At 35.8% G+C, this 25999-nt stretch overlaps 1 protein-coding gene across 1 annotated transcript in view; it reads left to right on the top strand.

Annotated features, from left to right (window-relative positions):
- Nucleotides 1-4328: 4328 nt before the first annotated feature.
- LOC124440962 (syntaxin-binding protein 5-like) overlaps nt 4329-25999 on the top strand; it is a 79483-nt gene continuing 57812 nt past the window's right edge. The window contains exons 1-4 of the mRNA XM_046991387.1: nt 4329-4506; nt 4596-4693; nt 6946-7027; nt 25814-25920. Coding sequence (XP_046847343.1) covers nt 4387-4506; nt 4596-4693; nt 6946-7027; nt 25814-25920 — 407 coding nt within the window. The 5' untranslated portion in view covers nt 4329-4386. The remainder of the gene's footprint in view (nt 4507-4595; nt 4694-6945; nt 7028-25813; nt 25921-25999) is intronic.

A 25999-nucleotide genomic window follows, 5' to 3' on the forward strand; every position in this document is an offset into this window, starting at 1 on the left:
TGCAAGGTATTCAGTACGTCTCTCGTGATCAACAAGCTCGCTTACACAAGAGTTGGGACACGCATTGTTCTCTGCATTTCGCATTATGATCATGGTGATTGGATAAATATGGTGACATGTGCATCTAGCCGCGATGAAGAATAGAAAAATTAATTGCTAATTTTGCTAATTTGTTGCAAAAACAGTATTAAAGGTGTATAAATTACATTCACTAAATTTAAATAAATGTTTTTCTATTATTATGACATCTATAAACAACTGAATTCAAAGGTAGAGATTGCTGTCTATTTACGGCTAAGAAAACACAACAGAAAACATGTCTTTCCACCATTTAATGAGCTACATTTTTTCTGAATTTTAAAACAAAAATGGCGAACGGCAAGTAATTTGTTCAAAAGCTTTTACATACTGTTTTTGGAAACTTTGTCTACCAAACCTCGCTATTGTTTGATTTCTTCAATACCGACTATTAATGGCGTTAAGACTTGTATAAACTATACTTTTTGAGAATATAACGTCCTACTTACAGATATCGAGAATTATTCGCAGGTAGTTGACCCATCACAACCTACATTGCTTACATATGGTGAATAATAATACAAATCAAAGCACTTTAAGGGGCCGATTACATGGAGCATTTTTAGCCCAGGCAGAGTTTCGTCTCGGTTCGCCGGGCTGAAAATTTAGCCCGGACTTTGTATTATTCCCTCATAAATTAAATTACGATTACATGGGGAAAAACTTCAGCACGGGCTAACTTTCAGCCCAGTCTAAATTTTCATCTCGGTTTATGTTTATCGGAATGAGATTTTCAGCCCTGTCAAATGGAATTAAATATGCCATGTAGTCGCTGCGCAATTTCAGCCCGGAACGAATTACTCGTTATTCGCATGCGTTTTTCAGTACAACAAAAACTGAGATGGCGACCATGGCGACTACGTCTCGAATTTCAATAAATGATAATATTTTACAAGAGGATGAGGCAACCAATACTCCCAGATTTCGTTAGAGCCAAGGATATAGAATTTCAAATCTAGTTTAGTGTTTGGTAAACTACAAAAGTGCTATGGAGTAAAGTAACATAGACTTCCTTCATACAAAATGGTGTTAGTGGGTATGCAGGATCTCCTATCAGGCATTATAAAACAATTCTGTTATTGAAGAACAGTCTTGTTTGCTATTGATACTGCATATGAATCAGATCAAACTTTAAATCGAGCTTAAAAAATTAGTAAGTTGAGTAATGACAAAACTTCTGCATGTTTTTCCAAATTATAAAGACCAAAGACCACACCACATCATAGATTATTTAAAGACCGGACCAATTCATTGATAAGCCAATTGAACATGGTCTGGTTTAAAGTACACACAGCAATGTATATTTCATTCCAAGTAATGCATTTCAATGTATATTTTGATACATGATATAGCCTTGCTTGCTTTATAATCTTTTTGAAACCCTGGTTAAAACCACTGAGGATGAGGGTTGTTTTTTGGCATTTATGTAGAGCAGGTTATACTTGTCATGTTGTACACTTGGCTATTTATTTATAAGCATGAACTTGCTGATAGAATGCTCAATACGCAAATATGTTGCGTATAACATGTCGTAATACTTCCATGCGTCGTTATACGTAACATGTCGTAATACATGTCGTATACATAACACAGCGTTACGTATACAAAACATGTCTTGGAACGTCCACAATGCATCTTAACACATTAATAACCAAATTTTTCTAACGGTTTTCAAAAAATAAAACATTTAGGCTAGCATTCTATTTCCAAGTTAGCAGGTTTTGCAAAACAATCATTTTAAGTTAGCCTTCCAGTTGTACTAGAGTTCATATTCTCTAACACGGCTTTAATTAGCGGCTGACGCCAAAAAAGAGATGATTTGTTCCATTATCGCTGAGATTTACTGAAATTGACTGCTTTTCCGAAAATCTCCCAATTCCTGTCTCCCCACTTAAGAAAGAGTGAAGAAAAAGTGTATGTGTTTTTCGCATATTTGGCAAGCAATTTTATGATGAAAATCACTGTAAAAACATAAATTTCATAAAAAGCGAGTCTACTGTGGTCGCCAGTTGTCGGCTTCTACGACGGATGTCTTTTTTAACTATTGACGAACGAGCTATTTGTTGGCCACATATGAATGCAGATGTGCGCGTCGTAACTGTCGTTCAATGATTTGCTCGATATATAAGTGTGTAGACTGCATGAAACAAAATATATCATATTTTATCTCAGCGGATCACGAGAGAAATGTTAGCTCATTTATTCTCATTAGTTTTTTGCTTTCTTCTATGTGATGGCCTTTTTCGCGCCATACAAATTCCAAAAAGAGTAGGAATTTGTCTTTGGCGTTTGGCTACCAATGAAGATTTGCGTTCTTTAGCTTGGCGTTTTGGTATAGGAAAAAGTACAGCCTGTGGAATCGTGAACGAGGTTTGCCAAGCTATTGTTATATGTGGTTGCAATGTACCATTCATGCTTATTGGTGATCCAGCATATCTACTGTTCCCATGGTTGATGAAGAGGCATCCTAACGATGGCAATCTCAGTCCTGCTCAAAAGAAATTTAATTACTACATAAGTCGAGCAAGGCAAGTCGTGGAGTGTGCATTTGGCCGTTTAAAAAACAGATTCAGATGCCTACTTAACAAGAATTATACAAATTTAGATCATTTGCCTATGAAAATTGCAGCATGTTGTGTTGTACACAATATTTGTGAGAGTAGAGCAGACAAACTTTTTGCAGATTATGTTGAACTTATTCCTGATGATGAAATTTTAGAATTTGTTTTACAGAATACAGACACAAGTGCAGAGCAAATTAGAAATTCTTTAACTGAGTTTTTGATAACACAATAAGCTGATGATAGCTAAATTACTCATGTTCTTAAATTAAATCAAAGTTTGTAATATGTTTGTTGACTTTCAGCATCATGATGAACATTGTAGAATGGTTGTTGCACAGGCTGAGACCTCATTGCTATTGCATTTGCAAGAAGTGACATTGACTCCTTATAAACATTAAGCTCTTCCTTTTGCAACTCTTGCTCTTTTTCTGCTTCTTTTTTCATTTATGACAAAAACATTTCATCGGACTCCTTAAGATATTTGTTATGCTCTTTCATTGCATTCTCGAATGCCACTTGCATGCTGGAGGGCTTTCCCTTTCCCCTTGGTATTCTTTTCCTTGGCACTGATTTGTTTTCACTTTGAAATGGTTGGGATTTCTCATTTGCTTCACTAGGTAACTTCTCATCTGCGTTACTAACATCTACATAACATATCACATAAATGTTACGACGTAATAAAACAAAATATAGTACACACATGCAATGCTCTACTATTCACCTGCTTCAATGTAATCGCAATATGGGCAAACAAGTCTGTCATCATCAGCGTATACTGCAGTGCTGTTTCCAACATGGGCTCCTGCTGCCTAAGCTCCACAAACTCATCGTACTGAGGACATTTTTTACAATGAAATCCCATGTCCGTATTTCCTTGTAAGCTCGTCTGCTATGAAACGCAAAACCAATATTTTCTTTTGCAAAAAAAACCCACTCGATATCAACTCATCCACGATAACTTACCATCATCATCATGCCTGTTAATGCTTTTTATTTCAGCATCAGCTGATGAACACGTTCATTCATCAGATGTATCGATGACGTTTTTTAGACCCCTTGCTTCCGGTCTGTCACCCAAGAAACTGTCCATAACGTTAAAGAATTTAGGTTCCAGCTCCTGATCGTTATAATGTGTCTTTGAACTTTTTGTATTCAGATTTTATATGCTTAAATTTAGTTCTAAATTGCGTCCAATCACGATCTATCCCTTTTTATAAATATCAGAGGAGGGCTAAACAGTCTTTTTCTGACCAAACCTCTCGTTTTTGCGCCATTTTCCAAGCTTTTTTCTCTGTTTTGATTTTCAATTTTAAGAAAAATGTCTGCGTTTTTGCGGAAACGGCATGGGAGCGAAACTGTTCTATCGAAATAAGCTCACTTACGTTCACATATAAACCGGATCAATTTCAGATCGATCTCAGACCACCTTTCGAAGCGAGCTGACGAAGGTTTTTAGCGAAGGTTCACACTTAGCTCACACTTTTTGACCAAATTTTAGTGAAGGTTCACACTTAGCTCGCTTTACGTTAGATCGATCTCAGATCGATCTAAACGACCAGTGCGAACAGGCCCTCTATTGAGTTCTATAATAACAATAGAACTCAATGGGCAACACCGCAAAAAAGCGTGAAATTATTGTGCTACAAAGAATTTGCGTATTATACGAATCGGGTGAAAATAATTACATTCATACATGGTCGAAGTCCGATGAAGTTTTATATTTCGTGACAGGCCCGATGTATATATGAGTAGATTTAAAAGTATTTCAGTGAAGTCGCTGACTTTATTCAATATTGGAAATACGAGCAAAAATGAAGAGCCCATCGAGGAACGATTGAAACCCGAACAGTTTTCCTTCATTAAGGTAAGATAGGCTTTCAATTTGGGCTGCTACTGCTTCATCCCAATGTAAACACGGATATCCGTGGTCACACTACATCGTATATTTTGCAGACTGTTCGACATGGCTTTCCCTATAAACCCACCTGCATTGCGTATGATCCTCTGCAGAAAATACTGGCTATCGGAACGGCGAAAGGATATATAAATTTGTATCCTTTGTAATTATGTATTTCGATGTTAATGTCGAGGAAAATACACTTTCCGTTGCGTTATGCGTCATTGTCTTTCTAAACTCCTTGTTACAGCTGTTTGGTAAAGTATAATAGCTCTCTCTCTTAATGAAGACTTTATATATCGGCTAATTTATCATGTTACTGATGCTGAAATGTTAATCTAAATGCATTTACTGGCTTTAATACAATTTAGATATGATCAAACTATTTTACCACCCAAGTCAAGTAGGCAACCAATTTATTCATTGAAGTTTTTATTATTTTAATGAAAAATCAAAAGGTTGACATAATACAAGTAACAGTAACTAAGGCCTAATGAATGCAGCCAAGTTTTTGTGCCTTATGCATTTATATAGTCTCCAATATGTGCAGTTTATGTTTGAATTATTGTTTACAAATTAGGAATGATCCCGCTGTAAATAAATAAAGAGAAACTCTATTCTTAGAGCTTTTGCCAACTTTTCATGTGAAAACAGCAACACACAATGTGATATACAAATAGATTTCAAATACAAGGAATTGAAGAATGTGAGAAATAAACGCCAATGTGAAGTTGCCCATGTCAATTGAGATAATGAATTTTGATTAAAATAATGTTAATTTGTGAAATAAGTTATCAATTATATCACTTACTTGTAAAATAAATTAAGCTTGACACAAAATGAACATGAAGTTTTCTTAGATTCCACTTTTTGTCCAGATAAGTTTTCAATAATGTTCAAACACAAATGGTTGACAATCTATGACAGTAGTTCATGCATTTTATACATAAAAATACAGATATTTTGTATGAAGGCTACAAGTCTAAATCATTTTCATTTTCCTTTTTCTTGGACCTCAATGAAAGCTACGAATGTCATAAGAGTAGGTTACAATCTATAGCCAGATAACAATTTTATATGTTATAAACTAAAATGTAATTCAAAAAAAAGACTTCTTGTAAACTCAAATTCAAGATACACCCGTAACCAAAACAATTTAAACTGTAATATTTTGGTTCAATTTCAAAATGGTTATGAAAATGAATGGTACATTTACAAGCAGGCTGCTAGTTATATATATATATATCTGTGTCACAAGTGCAGGAGTCACCATTGCACTATAGCGATAGCTGGGATTACACATTGTTATACACTTTGTATATAAGCTTGAATGTTGGTAATCCAGGCATTATTGTTGAAATATAAAGGTTTCTTTGGATTTTTAAATAATTTTATTGAGCTTTTGACTTGGTGTTCGTTGTTATGGAATTTTTTGAGAATTTTGCAGTTGTTATGAATGAGGGCTTAATGGGCAAGGTTGTGTTTGTGTAGTTTTTATGTTTGTCAGTCAGTCATACATATTTGTTTTTTTGGAAATATCTTGTGTGTTTTCACGTTCAATGAAATGTTGTGCTAGGGCACTGGTAAATTGCTTCTTAGCATTTTCTGGAAAGCAGTTGTTAATGTGTTTCCAATTATATTATACATTCTAGTTTATTGACATTGATAGTGGGGTGTAATATTACCTGTATAAATGAGGAATAATTTAAGTAATGTACATAAATGGTATTCGGGATGAGTTGATATCGCTTCCGAGGTATCACTATTTTCTTCCAGTGAACTTTTTGATTGTACTTCCATCAATACAACTGATATCACCCCCTTTGTCGGCTGTAAATAATAAGTAATTAACTAATACATATAAACTTTTTTTTGTACCATTATTAGCATGATTTTTGGTAATTTATTGTGCAACTTTGGCTTGGTTGGCACAACAAAATAGGTATAGATATGCGTTTATTGTGGCAACTTCCACACCAAAATTGTTGATTAATTGATTCATTTTGTTTTTGCCTTGTGTTGCTAAAAACCTAATACGTGGTCATGTTTTAAACCTGTGCTTAAACATCACGTCATAATTTTATTAAGTTGACATTATCGCATTTCTCATACCCAAGTTGTATTTCTGAAGTAATGCAAATTATTTAAAAAACATATGATGATTATTGCTAGTTGCTAGTACAACTGTGTGTAGTTTGGTTATCAAATCAAAATACATGTGGTAATATGATTATAATCATGACTTCTACATAAAAGTTGCTGTTTAGCTTACTGTTTATGCATGTTGTGTAGCATGATTTTTGTTAGATAAAGCGAAACGTGATCATGTTTTCAATTTGGTTTAAACGTCATATCTTATTATCTTATGTTGTTTTCATATTGTTAACCCCTTAACTTGCCGTTTAGCTATGGCCAGCCTGGTGTTCAATGTACTGTTTCACATGATAAGAAGGTCATTGTAAAGAAATTATTGTTCCTTGTTAACGAGGTAATTCATTCAAGTTTATCGCTAATATTAACGAAAGGGTTAGATCAATTCAAGTCTTTCAACTAACTTATGTAAAAGTTATTTGAAGGACTTGAATTTTTTTCATCAGCCAAAAGTCTTTGATGGCAGTATGTCAAATTAGGAATTTATGTCTGAAACATTGAGTGTACAAAGTGTTCATAGTTGGTGGCTTTAGCTGTAAAACACCAAATAAAGAAAGTACAAATAGTAGAAACATGTCAATAGGCAGAGAATTTAGAATATAGTAAAAACCTCCCTCAATAAAATCATGAACATTGTGCCCTTGGGTACTTGTTTCGTTTTACTTATTCATCATTATTATCTGGGATTAAGTTCAAGTTAACTGTAATCTGTTATGTGCCTTTTTCCAAAAATGCTGCTTATAAAAGTGATTTAATTCGTTTTAATGTTGACAATGCAATGCCGTATGTCGTATGGTTTTTATGGTGAAATGTCCGACCAAATTGTTTTAAGACAGAGAGAAAATTTTAAGTTCCCTAACACAAAATAGGACTTTATAATTTTTAAATATATACATTAAGAGTAGATACAATATTCGAAAACAGAATTGAAATTGCTTCTTTCGTTTGGAAGATATTGCTGTTTGAAGTCAGACTTTTGCTAAAAATATTAAAAACTGCGCAAAAGAGACTGGTGCTATCTCGATGTTGTGACGTCACAGTAGGAACCGGTCTGGCTTATTATATATGGAACAGTAATGCGTGCATTGATTTTAAGTTTGTTTACTGAAGGCGACGGCAAATTAAACTCCCGCAAATAAGAAAAATGCCAAATAGATGTGTTGTAGGTTGTTGCTGTAATGTTTCTAGTAGAAAGAATGGCATTTCTCTTCATTATATACCGTTTTCTGGTGTCCAAAGGCCAGAAGCCAAAAGGCGACGCAAGCAATGGATCGATTTCGTGCGGATTAAGCGAGAAAAATGGGATCCAACCCCAAACTCTAACATTTGCACACTTTTCCAAAAACGATTTTACGCAAATCTTTTCAAACGACTCAGAAAAACTACCGCGGTTGGTTACAGATGAAATTGGCATTATAGCCATTTCAAAGTACCATCCAGCATGTGTTGCAGAAAACAGTACTCTGACTGCGAGACTGAGGCAAGAGACGCATAAGTACGCATACTTAAGGACATTATAATTCGGATTACAAAATATACTTATACTTAAACTGACAAATTCGGCACGCAGAATTCAGTGTAAATTGTATTTCGTAAGGTTTTGAGAGAAGCGTTAACAACAAACATACAAACTAAAAAGTCGCATGAAGTTCCTGATCGCGTAATGGAAATTTGCGATACTAGCGATGCCGATGATCAATGCAAAGACTGGCCTTTGCCACTAAACGTACGTAATCTTCTATTATTTTCATAAATTCAAGAGTAAGCAAGTTGATTCAGTTTAAAAACGGACCACAACTTTTACATACTAGTGCATAATCAGTCTATTCTTAATGTTTTGTTTGGTACATACTTTAGAAGAATAATTTAGCAACTCAGACAGACGGTTGTGTTGGATGCACTTATTTGCTAAAACAAAAAAGAAATACATGGAAATAGTATATTGCTCTTGAAGCAAAATAGGAAGAGCTGATCAAAGTCAAACGTTCTGGTTTGTGTTCATTTGTATTATACACAACCTACTGGGAAAACCCACGCAAAGTTTTAAGTTTCGTTCATTTACATTAGTAATACCATACACTAAGAAATGTTTGTGTAGAGTCTAAATTAAAAATATGCGGGAGCGCCGAGCTCAGTCATTAAAACGTTAAATCTGGAAACATTCACCGTTTATCAATTGCTTCAGTATCATCAAGTCTTAGCCGAAGCATAGACAATCGCTGCTCGTATTTATTTTTATTTTCGCTGTATTTAGCAAGCCAATGTTTGTCAGCAATCGGTTCATTGCTATATGGACCATGGTTTTGTTCTTTCAATATTTGCAGCTGCTTTGTTTTATTTGTGCACATCATATGGCCCAGAATGATAGATAAAGTCGGAATCATCAGTTTGATAACTGTCATTCTCGGTGTCTGAGCTCGAGGACGAGATTTCAACAAATTTACACTATTTAAGACTTTGATGTCAATTAAGAATTAGGTATGGTAAGTTTTTACTCAAGTTTCTTCACTTATCTGCCCGACTATATATGTAAACAAGCTGAACAGGCAACCGATTCCTACTGTGACGTACTTGTTACCAGTTTTCCGGCTTCGCAGTTTGGAAAAACTTTTGCCGTTAAAATTTAAAATTTTCGAATTTCGACCGAAGCTCGCCTAACAAACCATCAAATTTATTTGCAATAGCTGTTTTTACTCTATAAGCATCATAAAGATTCAGAATATGCTAAGTCTTATTTCGTGCTAGGGGCACTTTAATAGTTATAACAAAACTACAAGTTGCATTGAAATTTTTTCTAAAAACACATGAACGGAACATGCTTTTAACAACTCACCCCGTTGGCCAATGGCAATTTTTTTGTTCGTATCACAAATGACGTCATACCGTGTATATATAACAATTTGATGTTATCGATTTGCTATAAATAATAAAGGCGAAAAAAAAAATCGCAAATGAAACAGAGAAACAGTTTGTTTATGTCTCCTTGATTCAACGTTAGAAAACCCGATTTTTTTCTTTTCTTTTTACTCAAACACGTCAACCGCTTCTACTAGGTCTTTTTCAAGGTCTTCATTTGTCCAGTCAGGAATGAATTTAAGTAAATATTTAAATAATTCTGCTACTTATTTGTCATTCAAAAACAACAAATTTCTTGTTACGTCATTCCCTCTTATTATATACATCATGGCTTTCGACCAATTAAAATGCTTGAATATTTAACGTTGTTATACAAATATTTAAAAAAACACATTAGCAAGTCTTTGAAAGTTTCTCATGTTTTACGCCAATAAGATTTCTCCAAATATTTTGCATGTGAGCAATGTGGCCGTATTTCTGTAAAAGGTAGAAAGCAAATACGAAATTATTATAAATTTGGTAAGAATTACTCACAGAAAAGTGATCTTTATCTTACAATTTTCAAATTTGCAATTGTGGAAATGTCATATTTGCGATTCGAAAATATATCCGTAAACGTCGATTTAACGTATTGTGTGGCGACATAAATTTATTCGCGGTCTACGAGTGTTTAGTAAACATGAATAGCAAACTAAGCAAAGTCAGGTGTTGACTTTGTTTTTTCTTTCTCAAGCCCAAGCATGTTGTTTGAAAGGAGTTCGTCCTTAAATTCCTTGCCAGTTTGAAGGTCCAATGCTTTTAGAAATTAGTCTTGTTGTATAAACTGCCATATAATTTATATAATAAAGTTTAAAAGAAAAATATGCCCTTTTATATTCCAGCTTGCGGTAAAAACCTCTTGCCTTTTCTCTTTTGTCAATCCTAATTTTGAATTTTTTTGTTGTAATAGTTTATTTTTCGGAGAATATAATATTTTTTCATGAGGACTACAATAAAATAACATCGGCACCAATCATTACCCAAACACAAGCAGTTCATTCATGGACTATACGGTAGAATGTTCTTTATGATAAGAAATTCTTTGAAACATATTCCATCAGTATGTCAGAGTGGGTTGTGCAAAATATATTTTCATCCGTATGGAAAAAACTAGGTTTGTGATGAAACTTAAGACTGAAACACACTGGGCAGTCGCTCTAGTCGCTCTTCTAAAACTACCGCTTTGCGTGGTTACTAAGCTAGTAGCGTAGTCGCGTCATCTAGTCGCTTTGAAAGTTCAACATGTGGAACTTTTGACATTAGTCGCTTTACACTGTTTGGCCAATAGATACATTTTAACTTCCTAAATGCATATCATATTCCCTATCATAAGCATCATACCGAACTTATACACTATACTGTGGAAAACGGGGCAATATATAGTGAATTCACAATGGAATCTTTCAGTTTTTTTATGACTTATCAAATACGGACAATAGGAGCTACAAACTGGAACCCTAATGCAAAACCTAAACGCACAGAATAAGATTGTCCACGATATACGCGTAATGGGCTATGATCATATTGGCGGGTTTTAGCTGGCTTGTTCTCTTTTCTCCACATAGTAGTTTGTACTGAGTAAATATTCATATATTAGTAGCTGTAATAAAGGCCAAAATAAAAAGTTTAAGTGATGTCTGTGTCTGTAACAAACAAAAATCTCCGCCATGTTCAATAGACGCCACGGTAAAAGTCGCGATGGTCGCTGCATGTGTGTTTCTGGCGTTCAAGCGACTGACCCGTGCGCTTCAATTCGCTTTGGACGCGCGACTGAAGCGACTGCTTAGTGTGTTTCAGCCTAGTGTGTAACAGCAAACGGAAATTCAACAAATGCGGCATGCGGACAAAACTCGTAAACAACAAAAATAATTGCCTGCAGCTATTACACTATCTTCTATTTTGATATCAAGAAGACAGGCGATAAATAGAAAGTTAGTGTTGTGGAAAGAATTTCTAGTACTTTGGGAAATGATAGTCTCAGTCTGGAAAAAAAGAGAAAATCTAATAAGACGTTTCGACAACCTTAGCGGTAGTCACCTTCAGAGTCAAAATGACTGTTTGACAGAGTCAAAATGACAGAGTCAAAACGAGAAGGACTGTTTTTGTTGTTGTTGACTGACGTTTCGACAACCTTAGCGGTAGTCATCTTCAGAGTCAAAATGACAACAACAGCAAAAACAGTCCTGCTCAGGACTGTACCAACCTGGACGATCGACATTTACAAACATGTAACGATACTCCCGGGTTCAAACCATTTACTTTATCCAATCTTATACTTTTTACTTTTTAAAAGGTTTTATAAAAGGTTAAAAAACTTGCTATCAAGTGGATAACGCTATCCAGGCTTCATGCAACCGGCCCCTGCATATTTCTTTGCTTTTTGACAACCATTGTTAAATACAACAGTTTAGAAACCGTTCACACCATATTGCTTAAAGTGCTACTGAAGTGAAATTTTGGGTATCGATTTTTTCTATAATCAAATAGTTCAATCTTTCCTGATCACTTTGATATACTTTTTATGAAAATTGAAGGACGGAATCATCAATAAATTCTTGCTCAAAGCTGCGTTATGCGTGCGAATTTTTACTATTGAAATATTATACGGATGTGACGTAATTGAAAGGACGGAAGTCGAAGTATAAGCATTGACTTACTAGTATTTTGTTAGATGTTTTACATGTACTCACCATAAATTTGAATTTTTCAAGCAGTAAAAGCGAATGCGGTTCGGATACTGAAAACTCTGATATTGATAATGAAAATTTACTTTCGAATTCCGGCGTTGAAGATACACTAGGGGCTAAATCAATTGTTAATTCGTATGAAAATGAACCTCCAGCAAACGCAGTCGGAGAGAATTGTAGGTCGAAGAAGACGCAGATGGCTAATTAGAACCTCAAACATTAGAAACGAAGTTGAAAGAACTGTTCAGTTAGATAATTGGTAAGTTGATATATGTTACTAGAACTCTAGAAGAAATTAAATGTTATTTTGTCCGTATGCCGTGGTGTGTAAATACAATAACAAACAGTATATTTTATAAGTGTGTATGTAGCTTGTGTCTTACTCAACTGGTGACAATTGCCATTGAATACCGTTGTTGTAGAGAGGTTGACCGTACTTTACATGAACTGGTATTCGATGGTAGCATTGAAAAAATTAGCTGTGTTACTCTTCATGAAAATTACACCGTTATGACGCATGCTACAGTCTTGAAGAATGTTAGCCCATCCCTGAGAGATCAAGACGAAAGCGTCGTGGAATACAAAAAAATGAGTTAGTACATTTTGATTTCCAATTTTATTTTGTAAGGAAAGATCAAAATCTTGCAATGGGTCGTTACTAGTGGCGTGGTGGCAGGGGGGAAGGGGCCCCCTAGCTATTGATTTTGGGGGCGCTGAATTGAATACGAGTCATCAAGTTTTAAGTTTGGGCTATAAGAAATTAAAAACGCATTTGAAGCAGAACAGTTATTTTCACAGTTATATATTCAGTGAATGAATTAACTTTAGGGAATTAGGGAAGAAAGGAAGTAGACAGACCAAAATGAAACCTTGTCAAGGGGGTCGATTTACAGTCAGTTAAAGAATAAGATAATGACGAGCATTCTAAAATTAGATGTTTCGTTTGTGGCCACAACGCCTGCATGATTTGTCACGATGACTGTAGACAACATACATGCAGGGGAGAAACTTGAACGCTAATTGGGGGGTGAATATTCATATATTCAGCTTTGCCTTGCTGATTTCTATTGAATTTAACATCGCCAACAAAAGAAATCAACAGCAAGGCAGAGCTGAATATATGAATATTTACACCACCCCCAATTAGCATTTCAGTTTCGCCTATTCATACACGGCCAAATTGTCCTCTTATATAAGGGCCTGTTTATATGGAGCCGAGTTACCCGGCTGAGCGAGTTACTCGCCTAGCCGGGTAACTCGGCCCTTATATAAAATGAATGCATTTCTCGGTGAATCGTTTATATGACACATCCTAGTAACTCGCCTTGCCGGGAACTCGGTTTGTTTAAGCGAGTTACCCGGCTAGGCGGGATGAATTTTTCCGTATAAAGCATTTGCCGGGTAACTTGGCGAGGCGAGAAAATTGACTCTGTTGGTACGCATGTGTACTAAGCCTTGTACTTGCAGCATTATTATACAAAAACATACACATATCATAATTTTCAAATTTATATTCACCCATTCCATTTTTGCTGCGAAACTGTGAGGCTTTTTAAAATCTCGCGCCTTTACTCGAAGTTAGCATAGCCAAACTTCATTTAAGACAAATGAACGGAAGTACTAGCCGAGTTACCCGTTGCCATATAAACAGATCACTTTGACAAACCCGGTTGAGCGAGTAACTCGCTCAACCGGGTAACTCGGCTCCATATAGACAGGCCCTTAAGGGACGCAGCAAGGCCTAAAATGTTTAATTTCTTGCCTATTCTATCTTATTATTAATCCAAGCGTAATAATATATTTTTTAAAATTTTATGACAGTAGTGCAGTCATCGGTAGATTGCTATCATATTGCATAGTCTAACATGAAGTAGCACTTAATGATACTGAATGATACTTAATAATACTGCAGTGTTCGTATTGTGTTATTTACATTTTTATCGTTACGACGACACATTTGTCATTTTCAGTAGTAAAGCAAGTTATTATTCGGTAAAACCTTTTTAAATCACTTAAAGCTTCTTCGTAAATGTTCAAGACTCATTTATCTGCAGTTATCGAATGTGCATAACAGCATATATTTAATTGAAATTAAGATATTTTTTAAACAACAACATTTAAAGACCAATTAAATTAATGTCTCAAAATGCAAAACTCTCATTTTGAGCTTTCATTGCTGGCAATGCAGATGTAATTCACAAGGTCACAAACATTTCATTTGATAATTCCATTTGTGTTGAGAAATCTATTTTAATATTGTGTAATGTACATCATGGATCATAGTGCAATGTTAAAGACTAACTGCAATGTCTAATTCTTTCAACACCACGAAGAGAAAGAAGTCGGGTGCCGAGTATCGAAAATTAAGGAAAGCTAGACAAGAAGAATTTGCAAAACTTGGGGGAGTTTTTCTTGATTACTTTAAACCTATACAAAATGACCCACCAAGCATTTTGTCACAAACAACAGAGGTGTTAGAATTAAAACTCAGGGAAACGCCGAGCATCAGTGAAGACCTTAAACAAGTGCATGCGCAAGAAAAATCTGAATCGATAGATGTAAATTTCTCAGAATCTGCTGAAAATGAATTGAATCGAAATATTTCTATTGATACGAAAGAAAACACGTTTGACCCTGGGACAGTTGTTGGTCTTAATCTTAGCATTAGCGAAAAAAGGCGTTTACTTAAAATGAATCCATGCCAACCATCCCAGTTTGTTTTGAAACAAAGAAGGATAGGACAAGGAGATCGCACTCGCTATTGCTCCCAGCAGGTTTTTTTCCACGATGATGGAACAAGACGAAAATGGATTTCCTATTCTCTAAGAGAAGACAGCTTGTTTTGCGTACTATGCATTCTGTTTACAAATGTAACGTCTAGGGGAGAAAATGTTCGGTCAAATCAAGGAAAAACTTTTGCAAACATTGGTTTCTCCAAATGGAAAAAGCAGTATATTACAATTCTGGAGCATGAAAAATGCAATTCTCATCTAAACGCAAAAGTTGCAGAAGCTCTTTTCCTTCAAGAAAACTCAATATCGGATCAGTGTCATCACCAGGGAAAAATCGAGTCTGAAAGACGTAAAAAGAAGTTGTTTTAAACAAAATAGTTTTGAAACGACGTTTGATAAATGTTATTATGTTTCTTGAAAGACAAGGGCTTTCCTTTAGGGGTCACTGTGAATCACTGACAAATTTCTATCTTAATACAGGAAACTTTTTGGAAACGCTTAAATTATTGTCGGAGTACGATCAACCAATCAATGAGCATCTTGAGAAAGTTCGTGATCACCAAGCGAAGCAATCGACAAAGGATGGTAGTAAAACAGATGGAAAAGGAATCAAAGGACGTGGCTCATGGCCAACGTTTTTGAGCAACGATATTCAAAATAAGTTAATCAATATCATTGGTAAGGAAATATCTTCTGTAATTGAACAAAAAATACGCAACTGCAAAGCATGGGCATTGATTACTGATACAACACCCGATATAACTCATACAGAGCAATTGAGTATATGCGTAAGGCTTGTTAATGAAACTGGCGAGTGTTCTGAACACGTTTTGTCATGCTAAAAAGCAATTGGAACAACTGCACATGACCTATACACTGCTATTACAACAATATTACAATTGCATGAAGTTTCATTTGAAAAGCTTGTTGCCCAAAACGTATGACGGAGCATCCAGTATGAGCGGATGTTATAATGGTTTTCAGGCAATTGTAAAAGAGAGAATCGGAAACCACATAATCTATGTTCACTGTGTTGCTATTGACGTCATTACTCTTTTTTACTCTCTCGAAAAACTGCACGTTCTCTTTAATAATTCTCATAAAGTACACGAATTGTTTCAATTGGTTCAAAAGAATGAAAACCTCAAAATTTTTTCAATTAAACGTCTTAATACAGTTCGATGGAATGCAAGAGAGTTTTGTCTAAACGTGTTTCTTTTGAGGTTCGAGTGCATCATGCGATCGCTCCAAAAAGTGACTAAGGATAGATCGTTCACTGAAAGTCAACGTGCAAAAGCAAATGGATTGCAATCAGCTTTTCAGACAAAGCAATTTTTTGCGACTGCCTGTCTTTTCCAAGAAATTTTTGGAATTACTGTACCTTTAAGTCGATATCTACAGAGCGTAAATGGTGACTTTGGAAAAGCAATGGATATGGTTGATAGCTCAATTTCTAGGATTCAAATCATACGTGACAAACCAGAAAAATCATTGAAATTTCCGATTCTTTTGCGTTAGATGTCGAATGGAGGTCTACACGACCTCGTCGTCGACGACCAATAGACGGAGAACGAGCCAGAGATGATTTGGCAGATTCACCAAAAGCACAATGGAGGCGAGACACATTTTATAAAGTGCTAGATTCCATTCAATCTTTAATGAAGAATCGTTTTGAAAAGAATCGACCGCTAATGAAATCATTTGCTTTATTCGCACCTAATCAATTGACGAGCTCTCGAGCAAGTGCAAGACATCTCACGATCTTCAATCTGCAGTGAAAGCCTTTTGTGATGTGTATAATATAGATTCCCAAAGATGCGCCACTGAACTGTTAAGCTTTGCAGAAACATTAAAAAAAATTCACTGTTCTCAGTTTATAACTCAAAGTGACCATGATCATAATGAGCAGAACTTTGAAAGTATTGATGTTGGTGATGGTGATGATGATGATGATGAAAATCATTCTGATACTGAGATAAGTGAGCATTCAAATAATGCGTCAATTACGGAGAAGGCTAAAACTCCGTCATTCTTAGATGCCTTGAAACTGCGATTTAGTCGACACATACCCAACATTATGCAAAGTTTATTCAATTGCAGTGGCCATACCTATTAGCTTAGTAACTGCTGAACGTTCTTTTTCCTCGCTGAAGAGAGTAAAAACGAGGATTCGATCTACGATGGTACAGGAACGCCTGGAATCATTGCTTTTAATGAAAGTTGAAAGGGAAACTCTCCTTTCTATCGACAAAGATAGAATCATAACTTTACTTTGGAAAACCTCCCCAACGCTTGCAAAGGCATTAATATATATATATTTTACTATGAAAAACAAATAACGTAACAGACATATAATTGCTAGATGATAATTGGTTTTTAAGTTACTTTCTTTTTTATCAAGATTCATGTTTGTGTTTTATGAAATAAAAATAACTAAAATACATGAGAATAGCTATAAGAAAAGGTGAAACGGGCGCAAAATTTGTTTTGCCCACCGCAGTAAATACTATGCCACCACGCAACTGATCGTCACTCGGATCTTTACATGCGTCTACACAGACATCCGAGAACGATTTAGTCATCATAGCATAGTAGATTATTTTACCACTAACATAGAAGTTTGCCTGCTAAGAATGCTTGTCAAATAATTCTTGTGGACAATGACTTTTTGGATGTCCTTTATGGGCTGTCCACACTTTTCGCACAAGCGCATTTTCTTTGGATGTGAACGACCTGTTGAAGCAGTTGGTTTAAAACTTTGTCCAAACCTTTTGCTTGCATATCTTGTTGCTAATCTACCATATAACAATTTATATGTTTTTGCTTTTAGATTGCAATGGCAATGATTGTTATACATGTTAGCATGAACAACTTAAATGAGGGAAACCATGGTGTTGAAGAAAGTTCTTTCCTATCCAACTGTCGTTTGTTGTCTCGTACTTAATGATTTTGAACGCTTCGTTTGCGGTGAATGCAGAATCAGCTAAAGGAATTGAACATAGTACGGCTTGAGTACTGCTGAGAAACAATTTTAATCGATGTCTCCTCACCCCTTTTGTTCATATACTCAGCCTCTCCTTGTCTATCAGGGGAAAACGATGTAGTGAGATACCTCTGTGTTTACTGTTCGCACATCTTTTTCGATTCGTCCAACCAGCAACACTATATTGTTTTTATCGACGCTTTTTTGCAGCATTTTGCGTACTCGCCATATTTTTACTTCCAATGTATCGTTATACTACTATTTTACTTTGTAAAAGAATTCTCCTTATATTATGTGCATTTTTCTTAATATTGCATATTGCGTATCGCAAAACCACAGACTATGTGAAGGAAGGCACCCGTTTCTTCGAGAATTATAAGTCTTATCGAGAAGTTTGTAAAACTATGGTAAACTGGAACTAAGCGAGTTGCAGTTAGTTTCAGATAACGTTGCGTGTGTATTAAACCACAGACTGCGCAAGAATGCAGCACCCAGTTCATCGAGATTATAAGTTTATTTTAGAAGTTTATAAAAGTATAACGGCTTGTATATGTTGTTTACTTATTCGTATTACTCTTTTTCACAAACTATACTCGATTTTTGCATAGAGAACTCTTAAAAATGTAAAATTTGATTTGGAAATGTTCTGGTTGGTATATATTTTTATTAACTTAATATCTTTAAAATTGAATTTCTGTCCTTTAAATGCCGTCACGCGCTCGAAGTCAAATTCGCATCAAAACAAGCGACAGTGACATGTTTGAACGCAAATTTCGATGGGTTCCCGTCGACCAAATTCAATGTGCGGTAGCTGAAAATGATCAGTAGAATGCAGAGAAAACGTTTGTGTCAAAAAACGAAATAATTTCACTTCAGTAGCACTTTAAGTTTGAAAACCTCGTTGAAAACGATGCGAAACTCTTGCTTTTTAGGGTAATGTTCTCACGCGAGTTAGCTAGAAATATTCTCTTACAAATGTTACTAATCTTTGTTTCAAGATTTATCGATATACCATCAAGACTGTCATTGAGGTTATCAATTTGTAGAATTTCGAAATTTTTTACCGGAAGTCACTCGTGTGCATTTCTGCGCATGAGCAGAGTCATAAAAGTCATAAATTTCGCGTGCCGTTTGTACGAAAGAGTACATATACTGAAATGAGTTTAGAAGCCGGCATCAATCTAGTTTATTATGAGCACAACACCAAAACAGAACATAACTATGACGCCATTTTGTGAAAAGTGCTAGAACGGTATGAAATTCTACCGGTAAAGTTTTTTAAAGGCGTCGTGGGAACGAGTTTTTTTTGTATTTTGCCACTTAAAACATTTAAAAAAGACGACAAATTTCTTTAAAGCAAACTTGTTTCGGCATACTTTATTCCATCTTCTGTGCGAAGGAATCAGTATAGAAGTTTACATGATTATATGTTATAGTGATAGAGCGGAAGTATCGAATAGTTATGAATAATTATTTACAGTTGAATAAGGTGTTATAAAATGTTTGTGTTAGGTTTTGTAAAAGAAGGAGAAAAATTACAAAGAAAATGAATAATATTTAATAAAGTAATAATTGCTATTTACAGGTCAAAGATAGTGTTAAAATGTTGTATTTGTTTGTTGAGGCTAGGTTTACGTTTCTTGATATAAAGGGCTTCTTTGAGTTTAAGGGCGAAAAAGGACGAACAACAAGCACTCAAACGACTAAAACACGACAACAACATCGTCATTTTACCAGCAGACAAAGGACGTGTGACTGTGGTCATGGACAGGAATGATTACTTCAACAAAATGGACACCCTTGTTAACGACAGACAAACGTACGAACAACTCAAACGAGACCCAACACCATCACTAGTACGCAAACTTAACAGAAAGATCTTCTCTATGAGAAAATCTAACATTATATCTGAACGTATTTACTAAAAACAATTACATGGAACAACAATGGGCTCACCCGTTTCTGTTATAGTTGCTGAAATTGTAATGCAATCTATAGAGGAACGGGCGCTCACGACTTACAAACATGCACTACCTTTTTGGTTTCGCTACGTAGATGACACAATCACAGCACTACATGCAGACGAGATTGATGACTTTCACACTCACATCAACAAACAGAACAGCCACATACAATTTACCAAAGATGTCGAAGAAAACGGAACTCTTCCTTTTCTCGACTGTCTGGTAAAACATGACAATCGAAAACTACGAACAACAGTTTATCGCAAACCAACACATACTGACCGACTACAACCATACATCACACAAAGCCACCACAATCAGAACATTAACAAGACGTGCACAAATCATATGTGATTCACCGGACGCTCTACACAACGAAAACAACTATCTCAAACGTATTTTTGACAAAAACAGCTATAACTCTGACTTTATCAAACGCAACACTTACAAACCCAACGAACCCAACGAAACGAACAACTCAGTGACAACAGCAACGATACCTTACATCAAAGGTACGTCTGAGACTATCTCGCGTATCTTACGACCATACAACATACGTGTCGCACATAAACTAATCACAACGTTATAGTCAGGCAGATAGAAGGAAAAAAACTTACCACATCGAGGGGCAATTCCAATATGCCTTCAATTTGTGCTTCATAACGTAGTAATAATGTTTTAACATGTCGGCAGTGGAAAAATATCTTGTATGTTGTTTCCGACACCGTTTTGTTTAGCATTTTGATAATCTCTAAATTTTATGCAAAATGGCGTCGAAAAATGAAGAGCCCGTAATTAAAAAACACCACTGCAATATCAAAAATGCAAATACTTAATGTTATCGCTTGCTTTTGAGAAGGAAGAAAACAAATACAAAATTACAACAAACGTCATAAAACTCTTTTATTTATTAAATGATCCTATTTTGAGTGTGCGGCGAAGGAACGTCACCAGGTGAGCAATGGCCGACGAATCTTGTGCAATACCGCCAACACAAGGGGCCGCTACAAGCGACGCAGATCGGCATAGGTTGTGAACCTCTCCCCCAAGGAAACGATGGACGTGATGAGATCGTCAGAAGCGGTTGTAAAAAAATTGTGAAACACAAGGAGAACATAGAGGACCTTACCGAGAGTAGTAGCTCCGTCACCAAGAAGATTTGCCTCGATTACGATGTCGCGAAGACCAGCATCAGCAAACCTCTTTCCGATAACAGCAATGAATATACACATTGTATGAAAACTGCCAAGCCGCAAAACAACGAACTGCTTAAGATCTATGTACCTTCATCATAACTTCCACAGCCTTAGCGTATGTTGCCATATCTAGCAACACATCTGTTTCGATCAAACCGAGTTTTTCTGCCTTCACCTTTGATTGACTGAGGATTTCCAGAACAGTATCATGGGACGTTGGAGATTTGTTAATCGACGGCAGGTATCCAATTTCATGGTAGCTGTTGCTGTCGTTGTCGCACAACAAATAATTAAAGCCCGTCCAACTAAGTATCTGCTGCTCGAAATTTGTTTGATTGACTTGAGTTCTGGCGATGATCCAAAGCGTATCAAAAATGTATGAGAGTTTTACTTCGTCTTTGTGCATGCATAGCTGAATGCTAGTCGTGGCTTCTGTGTTTTTGCGCTTCACCTGAACGTACGAAGGTATCTCTGTTAGAAGAGGTTGAAACTTTTACGTTTTTTGTTTCATGCATGACTGTGTAGACACTAAGGCGTCTACAGAAGAGGGCTAGGGCTCATTTATTACAACATCTGATGTCTGGATGACAATGCCATTCGTACAGTGCAAAGTAAGCCCTTTGAGACTTTCGGGATTGATGTCGTTGTTATTCTAAACAAAAGTGACGAATTGAGATGGCTGAATAATGGCTGGAGAGAAGGACCTGTGAACTTGGTCTTTTGAATGTTCCATTGCCAGAGAAGTTTCAAGAATAAGCACATCATCATAAGACATCCCGTGGCCAAACTTTTGTGTCTAGTTGATAGTTATTTTGGAGCCTGTCTTTCTTTAGATGCAGAAAGGAAAGGTTGTATGCTTTGACGTTTTTTCCGACTATTGTTGGCGTGGTAGATCAGATCTGGTCCAATTGAAGACACTAAACGCATCACCTTTGCGGATTTCGTTGATTTACTAGTGACTCTTTCCAAAAAACATGTTGTTAACATTGGAATTTCTGTTACTTTGGACAGAAGCTCGTGCTCTGTTGGTGGCCAACTTTTAAAAGTACTAGCAGTTTCCAATAATTCTTTACGTATTTCATGGGCAACTTGCATCGTTTTCTCGTTCAGCGATAAGTCGTCCCATTTATAGTTTAATAACTTTGCCTTAACAGCTACTTCAACTAACTGCCTCTTTTCAACATTGTTACTCACTGCCGTACTTTGGACTTCAAAACCCAACTTTTGAACCAAAATATTTCTGGATCTTATCTTTAAGCCTTGTACTTTTGGTGAGCTAAGCTGATGTTCAACACCAAATAAACGTTCTGGAATTTCTAAATATTTCGTAGTTAAATCAACCATCCGCAAAACTTCACACTCAAGGATTACCTTCTCTTCGATGACTGCAGATAGCTCCTGAAAAACGGTTTCAGCCTTGCTGGAAGCCACTGGTTTTGTCTTGCGCTTTTTGCAGATTTCCCTACAACACGATCTGTGGTAAAAATATTCCTTTGCTAATATCGTCTGCCATTCTGAATTCCCAACCTCTGTTTGCAAATGTGGAAAATCGAATAAATAGAGCAGCATCGTGCAAACATCGTGCACCATTTTCAGTCTCGCATTTTTCCAATTGCTCATAACCACTCCCTTCTTTTGCTGTTTTTTTTCTTCCAAACACACAACACTCCTGATGTGCCAATATCTTACCTACATATATTTACATAAGTTACTTAATCAACTGTAAGTTTTAATTATAATTAGCGTCTTACTGATAAAGAGACATTCGCGAGTTATACCTCTTCGATCTGTTTTTCTTGTTGACTCTCGCTGTCGCTCACGTATAGGCTTTTTGACTTTTAACTTGCCGTGAGTATATTTTTTTATAACATTTTCGATGATACCCGTACTCTGGCAAGGGAAGATCTTCCCCAAAATAATCGATTATTGCAATAACTTTCTTATCCTCACGTTGCTTTGCAGCTTTGTAGATAGATTTTTGGACGTGTCACTGAACCTAATAACGATTCACGTGGACTCTTTTCACTGCACTGAAGAATGCACCCGATTTATTTGATGTAGAGTTTTTTTCTGCTTTTGACTGTGAAATGCTCACATCAACTTCAAACGGTCTATTTTTTCGTTTTCTAGACATGACTTGTCAGACAATACATGCAACCAATACAACATGCCAGGCGAACATATAATTTTTAGGTAGTTTATATGAAGTATATTAAAGTGCCATTGATCAAAATAGCCAAGTCTCACTTCCTGCAAAATTATTCAAAAATCATGGCGCTTCTCAAAACAAACCAAACGCAGTCAGTAAAAGTTATTAGTCGGCCTTCTCAAGAACATTTTTGCTCGCCGACTTATTCGGATGATTTTTTAAGGTGTTTAACTACAATTCTAGCATAAAATAAAATTGCCCCTAGGTATAGTAAGTTTTTACTCAATTTTCTTCACTTATCTGCTTGACTATTACGACAAGTACTAACGAACATAAAGGACAAAGAACAACCCAACGAACAACAAGGTGCAGTTTACAAAGTAAACTGCTCCGACTGCCACGGCTCCCATATCGGGGAAACTACAGGAACTTAAACATAAGACTTACTGAACACAAACGATCTACTAAGAAACAAGACAAAACTAATCACATTGCCGAACATTACCGAATCACAAAGCACAACATTGACTGGGACTCGGCAAAATGCATTACTTTCAGTACTGACTATAGACAACGGCTTACATTAGAAAGTTGGCATACCAACTTGCAACAAACCCCCCTGAACAGATCACAGCAATTACCGGCACCTTACAAACGACTTATTCACAATACAAAAAAACGATTAACTAAAAACATTACACTTCACACTAATTCACAATGACAATACACAATTGACACCCACACATTACAACTAAAAACATCACACCTAAATCACACATCACAACTAAAAATAAAAATATTTCACTTCACACTAATTCACAATGACAATACACATTTCCTGTACGCACAATACAATGACGTAAGAACCAGATAACAAATACGGCTAACGAAACGTCAGTCAACAACAACAAAATCAGTCCTTCTCAGGATTATACCAACCTGGACGATCTACATTTACAAACATGTAACTGGAATTACATCCAGCAAAAGAAAATTCATAAACCACATTGGATTTTAAAAGAGTGCGAATAGGATCTTTGAATCTAAAGTGATTTTTGATTTTGAAAGATGAAAAAACTAGTTTGATGTCTATGTTTGTGCAGTAGCATATTATTAAGTTGTGTAATTTCCGTTACCTTGATTTGTGAAATGTAGCCAATGTAGGGTAGTTTGATAAAATAAGTCTCGAGTTGGGTAGGCGTGGGTTCGTTTCTGGTGTTTATTTTGTTTGTGTTTGTGTCATGGTCATATGATTTTATTATTTTTTCTATGGAAAGTGAGGGAAAGGAGTTTCGTTTGAGATTGTCAATGAGAGCGTTTAAGTCATGATAATAGCCAGTCGACGTGTTGTTAATTTTCTGTATGCGGCTGGTGAGAGTTTTAATCAGTCCTGCATGTCTTATACTTTTGTGAGGTGAAGCTAAAGAAGTTAAGTAATTGGCCAGTGTAGGTTTTCCTATGGAAAGTAGATGTGTATGTGTTCGTGGCTGTGTTTTTAGTAATTAGTATGTCGCGAAATGGCAACTTGTTGTCATGTTCTTTTTCTATGGTAAAGTCAATGTTCTTGTGTTGCAAGTTTAAATAATTGAAAAGAGAGAGCGTCATCCTCGTTGTTAAAAATACAAAATATGTCATCTACTTAGCGTCTGTAAAACAATACTTTAGGTCCGTCATAGTTCTTGTTGTGGTTATGACGAAGGTTATTGATTTTCTTGTCGACGTTTTTGGTTAAAGCTTTGTTGAGGATATAAATGATAGCTTTTTCAATGGTATTAAAAGTTTCTTTAATGGTTGATGATTTTATCTCTAAGGCGTCTTCAAGTTTTCTTTTCTGTTTTGAACGTTTGGCAATCGCAGAGCGGAGTAAACGTTTGCGCATAGCGTGGACATTATATTGGTTTACGTTTGGTACTGGGAAGCAAATATATTTTGGAAAGACATCAAAGGATTGACAATCTTTGATTGACAATCTATTTTAAATGTTTTATGACTATTGTGCTCTCACAAAATTTGCCACTTATTGTGAATAACGCTCCATTAAAACGAGTTATTTTGTAGAGTGAGATGAGTCTCTGTTCTCATTGCGTCAGTGTTTACCCTTTTACACTGGTCAAGTATTATCATGTACGAAAAGAAATCCATTTTACCGAAATCCCACCATTTACATGGCTGTCATATTAAAAGCTTTTAAATTTGACGAAAACAATGGAAATTGTGGGTTTTTTGGTATGATAAGATAAAATAGTTGTCAATGAAAATATAAAAACTTTCATAGAAGAACCGTATTTGAGAGATATACATTTGAGAGGCAGCATGGCGCCTTATTGTTTTAAAGAATTAGATAGTTTCATAGAAAACAAATTCTTTGGATACTGACATTATAAGACGAGGCGCTTGGTCTTACCAAGTCAAACACATGCTGTTCAATTATTAACTTTCCTTTTTCTTGACTTTTCTTGTTTACTCCTGCCAGTCTACTTGCTTTGCGACAGTTGTAGTTTGTACTTGTTTACTTAGGGAGCGTTGGTGAGTGTTTGTTCAGATGATGCCATACACTTATGGAATCTAAGGCATAGAAAACCTGCAATAGTTCATTCGCTGCACTTTAACTACAAGCGTGACAGGTAAAAATGCATTTTGATTTTACAAATATTAACGAAAAGAATATAATTATGTCTATGTTGTCAATATATATCGGATAAA

Source organism: Xenia sp. Carnegie-2017, unplaced genomic scaffold (assembly GCF_021976095.1).
Source record: "Xenia sp. Carnegie-2017 unplaced genomic scaffold, XeniaSp_v1 HiC_scaffold_20, whole genome shotgun sequence".
NCBI lineage: Eukaryota > Metazoa > Cnidaria > Anthozoa > Malacalcyonacea > Xeniidae > Xenia > Xenia sp. Carnegie-2017.